At 40.9% G+C, this 17,346-nt stretch overlaps 1 protein-coding gene across 3 annotated transcripts in view; it reads left to right on the top strand.

Annotated features, from left to right (window-relative positions):
- Positions 1–17,346, top strand: part of PTPN12 (protein tyrosine phosphatase non-receptor type 12) — a 153,689-nt gene that overhangs the window by 56,368 nt on the left and 79,975 nt on the right. For all 3 annotated transcript variants that reach the window (XR_012903327.1, XM_075926702.1, XM_075926692.1), the window contains exons 4-8: positions 2,509–2,604; positions 3,681–3,719; positions 4,645–4,716; positions 7,076–7,135; positions 16,355–16,497. Coding sequence is in view for 2 of the 3 variants with exons in the window: in XM_075926702.1 (XP_075782817.1) it covers positions 2,509–2,604; positions 3,681–3,719; positions 4,645–4,716; positions 7,076–7,135; positions 16,355–16,497 (410 nt within the window). In the remaining variant the exon portion in view is untranslated. The remainder of the gene's footprint in view (positions 1–2,508; positions 2,605–3,680; positions 3,720–4,644; positions 4,717–7,075; positions 7,136–16,354; positions 16,498–17,346) is intronic.

Raw genomic sequence — 17,346 nt, 5'->3', positions numbered from 1 at the left:
TACTGAGATGTATAGTTCTAAGTAACACAAGACAGACTACTCACAGGAAAATGATAAGCTATTTTAAGGTAAAAAATAAGATGTATATACATAATTTGTATATTAGAATATTTAAGCAAATACATTCATGTGTCTGCATCTCCATGCAGTGGTGAGACTTCGCTGCTTGGAGATGTAAGATATAGACTATTATGTAAATATACAGAGCTTCCAATGTCTAGCAAATATTTGATTGCGGTTTGGGGGCAGGGAGAATTATTTTACTACCTTCATTGTATCATTCTTTCTATAAACATACTTTCTGAGTAGTAGTGTCATGGTAGGATGCTTTTACTCTTTGCCTTTTGCCTTTATGATTTGAAGTGATACAATTCTCAAACTTTCCTAAACCTCTCATCCACTTGTTCTTCTGGGGACAGGCTTTTGATCTGTAACACTTGTTTTAAAAAAAGGTCATATAAGTCTCACTACTTGGACATACATTTAATTTGAGAAATTTTTAATAAATATTTCAGAGTTCAGCCAGATTTTTATGTTCATTAAGAATATTTGGTTTAAATAAAAATATTCTGAATAAAATTGTTAAATCATTGTAAAAATTGACCTTTGAAATACGCTAGTTAAAAGAAGAAATTTAAACACTTGTAATATTCATGAAATTTTAACTCAAGTACAAAATGAATTAGACAAGTACATGAAGATAGACCCATCAATGGCTACTGGCCAAGATGCTTAGATGTGTAACTCTGTGATATTGGCATCCCTAAAACTTGCTGCCAGGTTTTGGGACTGGGTCACAGAGGATGATAGATCACTTGAAAATTACCCTTTTCTTTTCCATTGCCTCTGAAGTATCTGCTAAGTTAGAATATTGGGCTAAATGGGCTATTGATTTGGCCCAGTGTGACCATTCTTTTGTAAGTGTTTGCAGTTTTTCTTCTAATTTGTCTTGATGGCCAAGTTTAATATGAAATATTGTTTCAGATTTAGATCTCTGAAGTAATTTGTTAAAAATGAGAAAAAGAAACTCAAACAAGGAAAATATTGCAGATTTAGAACTTCATATAAACTTTTCTTTTTTAAAAAAAAAATTACAAAACACCTTTGTCTTAACTTTTTTGTGCTGGTATAAAACTGTAAAAACATACAACAGTGAAATCTTGGTCCATTTTAAAGCCAGTGGATACCCATCTACACCAGGGTGGACAAACTATGGCCCGTAGGTCACATCCTGTTGAACCTTTGTAATCCAGTCCTTGAGCTCTCACCTGGTGGTTGGGAGCTTGCCCCTCTGTAGGGTCAGGGGCTTGCTTTGCCCTGCTCCATATGTGCAGCTGCCTGGATGGCTCCCAGAAGCCTGTCCCCACCCCAAGCGCCAGGTCTGCAGCTTCATTGGCCAGAAACTGGTGGCAGTGCTAGTGGGTGGATCAGCAGTATGCAGAGCTTATAGCCCCATCTCTTTGTGGTAACTGGAGGGAGTTGAGCCATTGCTTCCAGGAGCCACTTCAGGTAAGTGCTGCCTACTGCCTGCCACCCCCAAAACCTCCAGTGTTCCAACTCCCAATCCTGTTCCTGCTCTTTGAACCCTTTGATCCTAGCCCAGAGCACTCTGCTGTATTTCAGACTCCTCATTCTCAGCCTCCCTGGGTCTGCACCCCTACCCAGAGCCTTGTTCCAAGCCTCTGTCTGAGCCCTGAGCCCATTCCTGACCTCTGAACCCCTCCATCCCAGTCCAGAGTATCTTTCTGCACAGCAGATCCCCTCATCCAGAGCATACACCCCCAGCCAAAATCCTCATCACCTTCTCCATGTGCCCCAATCCCCTGTCCTAGCCAAAAACTCCCTTCCACCCTCCAAACCTTTCAGTCTGAACATGGAGTACCCTCGTACAATATGAACTCCTCGTCCCTGGCCTCATTCTGGAGCCCACGTCCAGAGCTGGAGCACTTAACCTCTCCTGCATTCCTACCCCAATTTTTGTGAGCATTCTTGGCCCTCCTAACAATTTCCATACCAAGATGTGGCCCTCTGGTCAAAAAGTTTGCCCACCTCAGTCTGCACTGTTGTTGGTAGCATTTCACCCAGCCTGGCTAGATGGATATGCTCTGGCTCTCCATGAGCTCAAACACAAGGAGTTTTAGTGGACTTATTACTGGGTGCCTAGCCCATACTAGAGTTTCTACTGTCCTAATTTGTGTGTGTTAGTTTGTGTGGTGTGAGCACATCTCCATTTATTTAGGCTAGAAGGCATGCTCACAGCGGCAATGTATAGATACCCTTTTAAAATTCCAGTTGTCTTCAGTGTGGCCAAGACCGTGTCTTCAAGTCAGCTGTTTAAGTGTGATGGAGGCTATTTTTGCCAGGAACAAAATACCTGTTGGTGAAAAGAGGACACTGAGAAGATTCTAGATTTACATTTAAATTATTAAATAAGGATTTTTTTTATCCAGTACAGCCAGACTTCTATTGTGAACGTTCAGCCATGTATCTTTTCTTTTGCAATTTTAGGGAGTACATGGGCCAAAAGCATATGTTGCTACCCAGGGACCATTAGCAAATACAGTAATAGATTTCTGGAGAATGATATGGGAATACAATGTTGCTGTAAGTACGCTACTTTTCAAATTTATGTACACACGTGATGAATATTAAGCAACTAAGAAAGCATTTTCAGGGTCTATTGAAACAGTTGGCACAAAGGAATGTTTATAAAAATTGAGCAGCTTAGATTTCCGCCAAAAGTTCTACCAACTGACTAAAACTATTTTTTATATTATGAGCAAACATATTCTGGGTCAATATTGCCAACTATATTATTTTAATTGTATACAAACAACTTAGATGCATCAACTATCTTTTTTTTTTTTTTGAATAGGCTTTATCAGTTTAATAAAGCCTGTATGAACTAGCAAAATCAGTTGCAGAAATAAGGGTTAAAACATTTTTTTTAAAGAGAGAGTGCACAAGTGAGTTTAGGAGTAGTCCGTCTCGTCGAGTTCATGTAGTCATATAGTTATGCATTATTTTGATGAATTATTAGTGGAAGCTTAAGTACTATGGAACTTATCTGTTTTCTACTAATTCATGAGCCTTTCATAATTATATAAGTTTATCATTCATAAATTTAAAATATTATTATATTTTAATATTTACTAATGAAATAGTTGAATTAGTTTAACTTTTAAACATTTCCTATCTAGAAGTTTAAGGTAATATTCACAACTCTGAAAAATGGCAGTAAGTCACATTTTAAAACATTGAATGTTATTTCTTTAATTATGCATGAGGAGTGCAAAATTTGTCTTGGCTCCTTCCAGGCAATTTAATTAAGCCAACTATAGTTGTGTCTGCATGCAAAGCATGTAAGCTGCATACATAGATGGAAAAGTTGTTATTGACCTGGCCATTTATACACAATATAAGAACTTAAGTGTATAACTTATAGACTGACTTTTCTCTCACTGTTAATTTAATAATAATAATTTAATAATGTTAGGATGGCAATGAATACAAATAATTGATGGACACAGGACATTTTAGCATTAAAAGTACATACTTCTGAATATGTAATTTTTAATATGCATAACCTCTATTTAAATAATAGAGGTTTAAACATTTCAGTAATAGGCAGTCTGAGCACTTGATCACATAGCAAAGTTATATATTTCTTCCTTTTTCAGATAATTGTAATGGCTTGTCGAGAGTTTGAGATGGGACGGGTAAGTGCTAAAACAGAAGCATGAATAAATACTGCAGCCTCACTTGTTAGGACAGAAGTTTAATTACTGAAGCTTTTTGTGTAAAATCAGTAAATACAAATACAGCTCAATTGCACTGAGTAAAAAAGCCTTTACTATTGTCATTCTTTTTGGAGAGAGATCACAAATCTACTTCCAACAGCCAAGTTGCATCAATATGCATAGAAAATCAGTGAATCTGGTGACTTTTCATTCTACAAAGGTGCTGGGTTTTTTTGATAACTGTAGCACCGTGTTAGTCACACTTTACTCAGTTTTAATAAAATGAAAATAAAGATAAATTTCTAATTACAAAATAATCCCTAGGAATTTAAATAAATATTGGTAGCAGTACTGCTAATCGTCTCACAATAGAAATTATAGAGCTTCTATTGCAAATTTAGACCTAAAAAGGCTGATTCACCATAAATAAGTGATCTTGATTTTAAGTCCTTTAGAAATCCTTGTCAGATGGGAAGGGGCTGATATTTCTGTCGTATTCTCTAGATTTAGTATTTGCAGTGCCAATGTTATTTCCACTATTGCTAAGCCTGTGCATTCACAAAAAAAATTGAATCATGCTCCAAAAGAAGAGCCTTGACATTTTTTTTAAAAAATCTCGCTTTTATAAATAATTTCTTGCTAATATTTGTGGTCTTCTGTTTTTCAAACCATTAAAGTTTATTTTCAAGATTTTTCCTCTGCAACTATGAAGATTGAAATCTTTTTGTTTTGTGTTAAATGAAAGCTGAAATTCTTTCTCCATCACAGGACTCTAGAGCAAAAGTTTTAAGAAAAACACCAAATATGAAACATAAAAAATTGCAAAAGTTGCTACTTTTACGGACAGTGATTTTTCTTAAAGTTCCAACTTTGGATTAAATTAGGGCTATACTTTTTCTTATAGAAAAAATGTGAGCGGTACTGGCCTCTATATGGAGAAGAAACTGTAACTTTTGGACCATTTCATATTTCTTGTGTAAGTATAAAGTTTTGTGAACTAATTTGTTTAATGGACTTTACATCTTGGAGAGCTCTTCCTATATCAAATGTACTCAGTAGCATAGGCTCTGAATGCTATTTTGTAATCACATGTAAATTTTAAATGTTTAATTCTAAAACTTCCCATCGATAATACCCAAAAGCGTTGTATGGGAAGCAGCAAGTAAATATTATGGTCTCATCGTTATTTCTCAAATTACTTCTTAAACTTTTTTGGCTCTCTAAAACTGAAATATTTTATTTTGTATTACTTTAATGTTTTCATTTTTACTGGAAATGAAGTACAGTACTTCTAGATAAAGTATTAATGTGAGACTTTCCTTGAGAAAGGAACTAAATTCTACATAGGGTGTGCCTGAAGAGCATGCCTGAAGATCATGCTAGTACACTAGGGAAGATGTATATTATTTATCCCTTCTCTAAATTCTGGTGGCAGAAATCCACACCTATTTTTGACTGTTTGCTTAGCCTATGTGGCTCCAATTATGCTTTAAGGGCCTTTGCATGCTACCATAATATGAAATAATTATGTCTTTACATGTGTGTGCCTCAACTCCAAGTTTCAATACATGTTACTTTTTTTTAAAAGCCCAATTTTTTAACCGGTCGCATGATGCAAACAATGAATAGCCATAGAAGTGGGAATAGAAGCCAGCGAAGCTGTCAAACAGGCTCTGTGTTCCATGGTGTTTGGAAAAATTTGGATTTGCGCAGTCGCTCCAGGGTTCTAATAACCTGTCTGACCTGCTTTTGGGTGATTAGGTAGATGCAGTGTACCTCGTTGTCAAGTTGCTCCAGTCCTACTCAGCAGCTTAAGTATGACTTGATCACCATTTCCAAGTTAGTGTCCAGATTTTAGTGTCCTCATAGTTGTCTTGCCTATGCGAACTGAACTGATTTCAGATCAGATCCTAGGGGACCTACTGCCAACTGTAATGTGAATACAACTGATAACTTTGACAGTGTCAGTAAAGAGGCTAGGGTCTAAATATACATGGAAATTTTCCTTTCTCTGCCCTAGTTGTGTTCTCGCTCTGCTCATTGGAGGTGAGATACTGCACAGGTGATAGTTGCAATGCAATATCTATTTTAAACTCTAGAATACAGTATTGCATACAGCCATTTCCTCAAGCAGTGAGGACAAGGAGATTTCCCCCACTAGGAAAAAAGGTGTATTTTTTAAAAATGTGTTGGCCCCTAATACAGATAGGGCAAGTTGTATTTAACATGTTCATTAATTAAGGTGAAACTTACGGCTTGAACTGTCTTCCTAGGATTTTAAAACCATGGAACATGTTTTAAAATGCATCTTTCTCGTGGACAGAACAGGCCCTAGGTGGTTTCACTGTGGCTACTAATTTTCAGTTTTTAACTACGTATCTCTAGTAACAAAAGGGACTGTCTTGCCTGACTATGCATAGGACTTGAATGTCTCACTTTGATATTCTATATGTAAAATGTGTACTTATGAAATATTTGGTTGAGCGCCAGCAGTGTTTGATACTGCACAAGTTGCAAATAGTTCCTGGCCTGAACTTGTCATTTAAAATTCAGTGATAGACACGACTGCGCTGGGAGACCAGAAAATGGTAACACTTCTTTTGTATACTTAAAAATAGTGTTGATATAGTAGCATTTTAAGTGCCCTTCACATGCAAATTCACTTGAAGTACATTTTAATATGTAATGGAAGTGCATATTGGGATGGAGGTGTCAGTTGTGGCATGAGGTTGGTTGCACTATAAGGCATCAAGAAGAGTCAGAAAATAAAATGTGAGGTGAGGATGCCATCGCATAGGGAGTGAAGAGGGTAAGGAGAGATGCAACAATACAAGCAGGGACTGAACTGTGTCCAATGGTGGAAGGGAAAAAACCCTTAAATTTGAATACGTGATGGAGCAATTCAGGTAGGGGAGAAACATGATCTGAGTGCACAACAAGGAGGGATGAATTGAAGGAGGTAAGTTAGAAGACAGGGAGGCTTGAGAAACCTTAGACTCAAGCTACAGGGACATAACTTGGAAATATGGTAGAGAGATGTGACAGAATTTGGTGACAGCTTAATTTTATGGGGAAATTTCATTTCTAAATAGGGTAGCCTTTGGGTAAGATCTTAACTGATTTGTTTAACCCCAAATCTTCTTTCATTTAAAAATGGTTAAACATCCTACACGGCAGATAGATGGCTTTTACACTGACACTTCAGGTGAGTCTTAAATTGCCAAAAAGTGAATGATTTTGTTCATGTGCTACTGTAGAGAATCAATTTTGAGATTTATATCTAATTTGTGGTATATTAAATTCCTATCCACTCACAAATGTTTCCTCCTCTTTAGGAAGCTGAACAAGCAAGGACAGATTACTATATTAGAACACTATCACTTGAATTTCAAAACGTAAGTAGTTAAAAACTTTTCAGGTTTTCCCACTCTGGACAGTTGCTCAAATAGACAATTTTTGTTCCATGTTGTTAGTCTTAATCTTGTATGATTTAAGATCAAAGATCTGGTGGTAAATAATCATGGAAATATACAGAAAAATCAAGTCACTAATAATTATCTTGATTCTGTGTTTATGTACATTACCAAGTTTGTAAGGATTATGAATAATTTAATTACAACAAACAAAAGGTTCATGCTATATTTTAGCATATTACCTGTTCTTATGGTAGTGCTTTTGTGGTTAATCAAATCTTTGGGACATTTATTTAGTAGTGTTCATCAACAAAATTATACCAGATGAAGTTCTGACCCTGTATTGTTAAAGGTCCCTGAAGATATGCTGTTTACACTAAACTTGTGGATCAGATATTCAGCTAATCTGTAGGAGTAAAAGAAGCTTTTTGGTCCCGCCAACCTTTTTACTGCCTTTTAAAGTGTGATCTTTTTCATTGATTATAATTGTGCTTCTGACAAACTTATCTGACTGCCCACTCTATAGATTATTTATTAGCCTGAGAGTTCTTCGTGATGTTTTGTTTGAAATATTTTAATGCCCAGTTATATCCACTTGCCTTGTTATCTCTGTTTAATGTAAAAATGATGCAGTTCTTCAGTCTAGCTTAAGACTTAACAACATAGAACGAATAAAATTTCCATCTGCACTTCAAAATCTTACTGACATGGCCTCTGAAAATATTTTTGGTTCATCTAATAGATGCTTTTAGCTTTTGTTTAGTAGGTGCTGACCTTCCTGCTTTTGCGTGTCACTTTGTTTTTGTCAGTTGAAGTCTGTGGGATTTAGAGGATGCAGTCAAAGCTCAAAATAGAAATAAAATCAGTGCTCAAAGCACTCTTTCTGCCATGGAAAAACTTATCAACGGTAGCATTACTAAAATTGCACTTTCAAGATCTATTTCATTGGTTAGAATAAGAATCTTACGAGTATTATTCCTGATACTTAAGTTCTTACAATTAATGTTTAGTGTGAACACCAGTTATTAATACTGATATATTTTCATGTTAGTTTATTTGGAAGTTATGAATGTTAATCCTTAAGAATTGCCATCACTTTTTTGTGAAATAAAGCTATGTTGTTCTTCAAGGGATGTCCCGATGGGTGCTCCATATGAAGGTGAGACAGCACTCGCTGTGACTGATGTCTGTTGCCTCAGCATCATCTAAAAGGGGATACACATGTATACCTCACCGCCTCTTCCCCTTGCACTGGAAATGTGTATAAATAATAGCATTGTCTGACAGCCCACAGTTCCTTTTCTACTTGCTTTGGTCTGGGATAAAACACAAAGAAATGGTCTTGAGGATCCTAGACAAGTAGATCTCCAATCCTCTGCACCATTTTCCAGTTTTGGGGCATGAGTTTTCATGAACTTTGGTCCCAAAAAATGTGTGTACCAGCACACTTAGCAGCAGCAATTAAACTGTTAGTCCCAAGCAAGCCCATGGCATCATTAAAATTGTCAGTACCATGAAAATCATTGGCACCAGACAAATCTCTTGCATCATCTATAGACACTTCACAGGAATACATCCTTCGTTTGATATCAAACCATATATTTGTCTGAACATGCTTTTTTTCTCTTCCACAAAACTTTAGATACCCTGAAGACTTGCCTGGTATCGGATACTCCTAAGTCTCTACTTTCAATGTCACCTTCTCCTCCCTGCCCTCCAATCCCTTCTCCCCAAACTCAGTGCTTCTCTCTTTCTCCACGGAGGATAGTACCCCCGTATCCCCATATCACTCCCTCATATACCAGGCAAATCATATCTGTTCACCTTAATTATCTTGCTATCCCGGTATGGTCCACTATCTTGGCATGGACTACGTTGGATAGAGACATGTGTTTCATTTGCTGTACACTGGCCTCGTGCCAAGTACTGGGAATAGTTTGGGAAACCCTCCGAGGGAGCAAAGACTGAGACCCATAGCTCTTTCTCCTCCATCAGTTTCTTGACCTCTGGCATAAGAAACTTTTGGTACTAATTTGAAGAGGAGGAATAATAGGAGGAGGCGTCACCATTTTTTCCCTTCTCCTCCTCCCCTGATGAGGGTGTCATGCCTCCATCTCCTACTAGGGATGTAAATTCCCATTTCATTAGTTAATTGGTTGAATGTTAAGTTTAACTGTGTAACTGATTAAATGGGGCAGCCAGGCTGGAGCAGGATCCCTCCTCCCAGCTCTGCCATGGTCATAGGTGTCTCCAGCTCGGTTGGAGCACTTGCTGTGTGCTAGGGCTGGGCCCACCATAGTTAGCACCTGCTCTAGCCAGGCTGGAGCACACCCTGCTTGTGGTGGGCCCCTTAGGGCTGGAGCAGCCCCTGCCTGCACAGGCCAGAGGGGCTGCTCCAGTCTCCACTGGTTAACTGTAACCAGCAGTCTCACCCTTAGCAGGTTATCATTAAGATCCATATCGCCATCTGTCAGTGACTTCAGGCATTTTCAGGATTCATTTTGCAGGATTGCAGAGTCCCTGTAAATTCCTTTGGAGGAGGTCAAGGACCAGCTGTATAAATTGCTTATGTCCTCTTCTTCCAGAATCTCACTAAGAATCAATGCTATCAACTGTGTAGAGCTGATCTCGCAGACCCCTGAATCCATCTCTCTGACCTGCAAACATGCCAAAAGCAAAAAATGTTCTGATAAAGGGTGCAGAATTTGTATTTTCATGTCCTAACCTGGATTCTTTCGTGGCCAATGCAGTGCAAGGAGGCGGTGTTCGCTACCAAGACAATGTTAATTATCCAGATAGGGATTGGAAATGTATTGGACTTATTTGGACACAAAGCATATTTATCAGCCCTCCTCCAATTTAAAATCTTCAACTACAAAGCTGATATGACTAAGTACAGTTACATAAAATATTTTAAGTTGGAGGAACTGTGCCATGACCTTCCAGAGGTCAAGAAAGAGTAATTCCAGTATATAATATTGGAAGGTGATACCTTCTAGCTCTCACAATCATGAAGCTTCATGAGACTTTGCAGACACCACTTTCTGATCCATCACAAATGATGTGGTCATGAGGCACATATCCACTTACCAAGTTTTTCAAATCCTGGTATAGGCAAGGTGGAGCAAAGTCCCACTCTTTGTGAGCAGATGCAGTTAAACTGGAGAACTGGTGTTTCCAACACAATGGCATCAATTCAGCAGTGTACTTCTCTGAACACCAAGACACCTTCATGGATACACTAAGCAGCAACGTCTTCCATGATTACAAGTGGTAACTGGATCAGTCCATCTTTAACTGATGGGATTACCCCTATTATAGACTCCCTTTGCCACACAGCACAACATCCACTGCCCTCTGGGACATGAGTATATAGGAGATGCATTCCTCGTAATATGAGACACATCTGTCTTTTGTGCCTGTCCCTCCTATTCTGAGAAATGTGCAAAATACAGGAGGACTGAGTTCATGTCATAGCTCTGTCATGGCCATGGCATGTCTGCTATATGTACCTTCTCCACATGATGGTATGCCAACTGATCTCTCTCTACCCAATGTCACAGCTCCTTTTGCTGGACACCTCCTCTATTCCAATGCCTAGATGCTCAATCTGAAAGCCTGGCTTCCAGCATGTTTTGGGCACAGACCAAACTTTTCAAATAGCAGGCCTTCACATGACTAGATAAGCTTACATTCACAAATGAACTAGATTTCAGTACTGTTACTCTTTCCACTCAGCCAAAGCAGCACACGTTCCACTAGCACTTACCTTGGACTACATGCTAGTCGATAAACAAGAGTTATCCAGCACTTGCATATCCGTACACTTTGTAGCAATCACTATTTTTTTTACTGCCTCATAGTCAATCTGTGTCTCATATCTATTCATAACATTCTTTCTGAAGGATCTCCAAAATCTTTGAAACTTGATGACTCCTTGGAGTCATGGAGGACTTTGTCCTCCTCTTACATCCTCTGATTAAACCTCTATTTTGAACCAATGGCAACCTGTTTTTATGTGCATCTATGAAAGAAAACAGCTTTCCTTGTTGCCATCACTTCAAAGCAATGAGTAAGCAAAATTGCAACCCTTATGTCAGAAGTAGGGAACCCCTGGCCTGCAGGCTGCTTCTGGCCCACCAAACAATTTAATCCAGCTCTTGGAGGGGGATCTAGTGGCTGTGAAACGCTGCAGGAGGTCCCAGGGGCTGCTTTAAAAGCTTCCCCCAGCCTCCTCTGCAGCCTGATTCCTCTCCTGAATGTGGGAGAGGGGTGCAGGAGACCTGGCCAGAGGGGGAAAGCGCCTCCTGCTGGAGCTCCTGAGTAAACAGGAGCTCCAGCATTTCTGTGCTTGCTACCCCCGCCTCCTCGCACCAGACAGCTGTGAAGGGGCTGGAGCTGTTTAAGGGAGGCATGCAGGGACTGGGAGAGAAGGGGAAGAGTGAAATACATTCCCTGAGTGGGAGGAAATGAAATGGAGGTGGGTCGGACTGCTCCAGTGATGTGAATGTGGAGTCTGATAGGCACTGCTGATGAAGATCTCTAATCCTGAGCACGGGGAGATGCCACATCTAATGTGGAGCACTCATAGGAACACACATCTCAATGTCAGTTACTCCACAGGGTGAGTAACCTTTTCTTGAATAAAATGCTGGCAAGAGGAGAACTTAAATTATTGTAAAATATTTAAGTTCCATTAATACAGGCAGTCCCCGGGTTACGTACAAGATAGGGACTGTAGGTTTGTTCTTAAGTTGAATCTGTATGTAAGTCGGAACTGGCATCCAGATTCAGCCGCTGCTGAAACTGACCAGCAGCTGACTACAGGAAGCCTGAGGCAGAGTTGCTCTGCCTAGGGGCTTCCTGGAATCAGCCGCTAATCAGTTTCAACAGGCTGAATCTGGACGCCAGTTCCGACTTACATACAGATTCAACTTAAGAACCCCAGGCGTCCCCAAGTCAGCCGCTGCTGATACTGATCAGCGGCTGATTCCAGGAAGCCCTGGGCAGAGCAACTCTGCCTCGGGCTTCCTGTAGTCAGCCGCTGGTCAGTTTCAGCAGCGGCTGACTTAGGGACACCTGGGGCAGAGCAGCTGGGTTGCTCCAGTAGCGCCGCTCCTCGGCGCTACTGGAGCAACCCAGCAGCACCCCAGCTGCTCTGCCCCAGGCGTCCCCAAGTCAGCCGCTGCTGAAACTGACCAGCAGTGGCTGAATCAGGACGCCTGGGGCAGAGCAGCTGGGGTGCTGCCGGGTTGGTCCAGTAGCGCCCAGAGCGGCGCTGCGGGACCAACCGGCAGTGCCCCAGCTGGTCTACCACAGGCGTCCGGAAAAAAGCCTGGTCTGCTTGGGGGCGGGGGGGGGGTGCACTAGCTGCGCTCCGCCCCCCCGCCCCCCCCAGAAGACCAGGGAGACGCGGAGCAAAGCCGCGGGCAGCGGGACAGCCCAGACGCGCTACGGCTGTCCCGCTGCCGGCGTCCTCGGCGGCTTTGCTCCCCGTCTCCCTGGTCTGCTGGGGGGGCTACACCCCCAGCAGACCAGGGAGACACGGAGCAGCTTTTCTCGTCCCGGAGGACGCGGGCGGCGGGACCGCGGTCCATCTGGGTGTCCTGCCGCTCCCGTCCTCCGGGGCGAGAAAAGCCCCATTCGTAACTGTGGATCTGACATAAGTCGGATCCGCGTAACTCAGGGACTGCCTGTAGTTTGAGAATTCTTGTACACACTCACAGTAATTCTATGAAAAACAAAGGGTTTAAATATTTTCATTTGTTTTAATGGAATAAGAGCTCTTGTATAATTTTATTATATAACTCCTTGTTGCATTTAGAAATTAGAATAGCTTAGCATTCAGACCTGGTCATGGTAATAAGTATTGGAAGTTCTTTTGTCTTTTTGCTAAAAGAAATCAAGCTCACTTACAAAATAACTATTTAACAATGCAGGAATTGACCCTTTTCTTCAGAATTATATTTCTTAAGGGCAAATTTATAGCTCAGAGCTGGGGAGGGCCACTTACGCTTCTAGTCAGGTGGCCAGCAATAATAAACATAACTAGCTTGAAACAGTGTTGGTAAGGTACGTAACTATCCAGGCTGGGGTTTGTAGTGATAAGCAGTGTTACTAAATGAATGTTACAAGCTATGGTCTTGTGCTTGGTCAGATATTCTCACTTAAAGGCATTTCCTGTCCCTAAAAATAGCTGAGATCTCAACCATTTCAGATAGTTGTTCAGAAAAAAAGCTTACAACAGTACACACTGTTCATGTATCAGTTTATTTTGTTTGTCATGCCTTCCTATGGCTTGGTAATCTATAAAGCATCCTAAATTTTCTGTTTCTTAGCAATGTTTTTTGGCTACCCCCACTAAATAGGCTCAGAAGGACTTTGTGTATATTGTGGTATATGTATGAATTGTTCCTTACATTTTTCTGCGGTGCCCTCTGTGCATTGTTACATTTGAAGAATTTTTAAAGAAATGAAGAGCAGGTTATTCTCTTTAACAATTGAACCATATGGGAACTGGATAATTCAGGTTTATTCTTGATGAATTTTAGCTTGTTCCTCAGTTTGCATCAAACTGTTTGACCTATCAAGTCTGCAGTCCCAGTTTAGTTCCCTTGAGACTCCTGTCCACTATGTCACAATAACAGTAGTACCAAAACAGTCACAGTTGGTGCTTGCTAACCCTCTCCCTGCACCAGGAAGCTTATGGGAATTATCCAGTTCCCATCAGTTTATAGATTGAATCAACTTTTCCCCGAGATAATTGGTCTCTCTAGGACAAAATCATTGGGACACATTGACAGCTTATTTTGGGGAAGCTTCCTACTTGTACATAACCTGTTTGGTCAATAAAGGGATTTTTTTTCCTGAACATGAGCATCTAATTCTCTAATAATTTTTTTTTAAAAAGTTACACTGAGCACTCTTGCTTGTTAGATTACTATCTTTGTTTTAGTTCATGATGATACACTCATCAAAAGCATGAGTTTACAAACTGTTTTTCTGCCAATCCTGCATGCTCTTCCTGGGAATTGAATGAGGAGTCCTGTGGCACCTATACACTAACAGATTTATTTGGCTTTGGGTAAGAACCACTTGGTCAGATGCATCTTTATGATGCCACTGGACTCCTCATTGTTTTTGCAGGTACAGTCTAATATGGCTAGCCCTCTGAGACTTGGGATTTGAATGTCATTCTGGGTCTTCCCTTCTTTGAACATCTCCACAGTTCATAAATGCTTTGTAGGCAAGATGTACAAGACAGAATAGAATCTTTCTTAGCTATATTGTTTTTGTAGGTCCAACAAAAACTGAGGTCTGTACATCTGAGTTACTCTGTGGCCTGTCGTTTCCTGTAGCTCCTTTTTGCAACAATGGGCTTAGAATCATAGAACCATAGAGCTGGAAGAGACCTCAGAAGGTCATCAAGTCCAACCCCCTGCTCTAGGCAGGACCAATCCCAACTAAATGAACATGGCCAGGGCTTTGTCAAGCCGAGACTTAAACACCTCTAGTGATGGAGACTCCACTACTTCCCTAGGTAACCCATTCCAGTGCTTCACTACCCTCCTAGTGAAATAGTTTTTCCTAATATCCAACCTGGACCTCTCCCACCACAACTTGAGACCCTTGCTCCTTGTTCTGCCATCTCCCACTACTGAGAACAGCCTTTCTCCATCCTCTTTGGAACCTCTCTTCAGGAAGTTTAAGGCTGCTATCAAATCCCCCCTCACTCTTCGCTTCTGCAGACTAAACTGACCCAACTCCCTTATCCTCTTCTCATAAGTCATATGCTCCATCCCCCTAATAAGTTCGGTTGCCCTCCACTGGATCCTCTCCAATGCGTCCACATCCTTTTTGTAGTGGGGGGCCCAGAAACTGGACACACTATCTCTAGATGTGGCCTCACCAGAGCCGAATAAAGGGGAATAATGACCTCTCTGGATCTGCTGGCAGTGCTCCTCTTAATGCAACCTAATATGCATTAGCCTTCTTGGCTACAAGGGCACACTGTTGACTCATATCCAGCTTCTCATCCACTGTAACCCCCAGGTCCTTTTCTGCAGAACTACTATTTAACCGGTTGATCCCCAGCTTGTAACTATGCTTGAGATTCTTCCATCTCAAGTGCGGGACTCTGCACTTGTCCTTATTGAACCTCATCAGATTTCTTGTGGCCCAATCCTCCAATTTGTCTAAGTCACTCTGGACCCTATCTCTGCCCTCAAGCATATCTACCTCTCCCCCTAGCTTAGTGTCATCCCGTAAACTTGCTGGCTGTGTCTAGACTGCCATGATTTTCCACAAATGCTTTTAATGGAAAAGTTTTTTCATTAAAAGCATTTGCGGAAAAGAGCGTCTAGATTGGCACAGACGCTTTTGCGCAAAAGCACTTTTTGCTGAAAAGCGTCCGTGCCAATCTTGACGTGGTTTTGCACAAGAAAGCTCCAATTGCCATTTTCGCCATCGGGGCTTTTTTGCACAAAACAGCTTTTACCTGTCTACACTGGCCCTCTTGTGCAAAAGCATTTGCGCAAGAGGGCTTATCACTGAGCGGGAACATCATAGTATTTGTGCAAGAACACTGACAATCTTACATTAGCAGCTGCTTTTGCGGAAAAACTTGGCAGTCTAGACGCAGCTGCTGAGGGTGCAATCTATCCCCTAATCCAGGTCATTAATAAAGATATTGAACAAAACCGGTCCTAGAACCGAACCCTGGGGCACTCCGCTAGAAACCCACCGCTTACACCAGTGGTTTTCAGCTTGTGGTCCACAGACCACTGGGGTCCTGCAGACTATGTGCACCTCTATTTGAAATTTTTAGGGGTCTGCAAACATAAAAAAGTTTTGAAAATCACTGGGTTAAACAAATTTGTTAATTAATACTTATTTTTACCTAATTTAAGATTACAAGTTTTACTTTATACAGGGAAAAAAAACATGAAATCTATGACTTTTTTAAAACAAAATTGGAGATCATGATTTTCCATATTAGCCCGAGTACCACGTCTGTTTTATCTACTGTTGTGCTTGTCTTGCTCATCCCTTAATCTTACTTCATGTTGTCTAATATTTCCCATTCACTCTGTCTAAATGCAGCATCTGCTGTCTTTTCAGTGAAAGTCTTTTGGTCAGAAAATAAATCATGCAGATGATATATTTATACAAATTCAATTGTAATCAATTTTTTTCCCTTAGGAAACTCGTAGGGTGTATCAGTTTCATTATGTGAACTGGCCTGATCATGATGTTCCTTCATCTTTTGATTCTATTCTGGACATGATCAGCCTAATGAGAGAATACCAGGAGCATGAAGATGTGCCTATTTGTATACACTGCAGGTACCAAAAATATTTAATATTTCTTTGAAGTTGTATGTTTGGTACAAGAATTACATGTGTGTATTTAATTTTGAAATGGTACTCTTTTAGCTCGCTGTTAGACCGTATCATTCTAGACAGTATTCAGGATTATGTATACATTAATATATGGCTAAGTGAACACTTGGGGTATGTCTACACTACCGCGCTAGTTCAAACTAGCGGGGGTAATGTAGTCATCTGCAGTTGCAAATGAAGCCCGGGATTTGAATTTCTCGGGCTTCATTTGCATGAAGCTGGCCGGCGCCATTTTTAAATGCCAGCTAGTTCGGACCCCGTGCTGCGTGTAGCCGCGCGGCACGGACTAGCTGGTTCGGATTAGGCTTCTTGAGGTGTACAGCTAGTTCGGATTAGAAGCCTAATCCGAACTAGCTAGTCTGTGCCGTGTGTAGCCGCGCGGCACGGGGTCCGAACTAGCCGGCATTTAAAAATGGCGCCGGCCGGCTTCATGCAAATGAAGCCCGGGAAATTCAAATCCCGGGCTTCATTTGCAACTGCGGATGACTACATTACCCCCGCTAGTTCGAACTAGCGGGGTAGTGTAGACATACCCTTACATAGTCTTAAAATGCAGCCCATGGTTGCCATCTCTATCTTCAAGTGAAGGACTAAGGCCAAAGCTGTTTCTAAGGTGAAGTATTAGAATGTCTTACGGACAAAGTGCTAAGAAGTAATAGGTCTTTATGCATTTGTTAACTTGTATGCATCCCTTGGTCTGCAGTTTCTGCTTCAGGACACTGTCGTCTAGCAGTGCCCACTACTTGGTTCTTCACCTTTTCGGTGATACTGACAGTCCTGAGTCCGCATAAA

This window comes from Pelodiscus sinensis, chromosome 1 (genome assembly GCF_049634645.1).
Source record: "Pelodiscus sinensis isolate JC-2024 chromosome 1, ASM4963464v1, whole genome shotgun sequence".
In the NCBI taxonomy this organism is placed as follows: domain Eukaryota; kingdom Metazoa; phylum Chordata; order Testudines; family Trionychidae; genus Pelodiscus; species Pelodiscus sinensis.
This window is presented reverse-complemented; position numbering and strand designations above follow the sequence as displayed.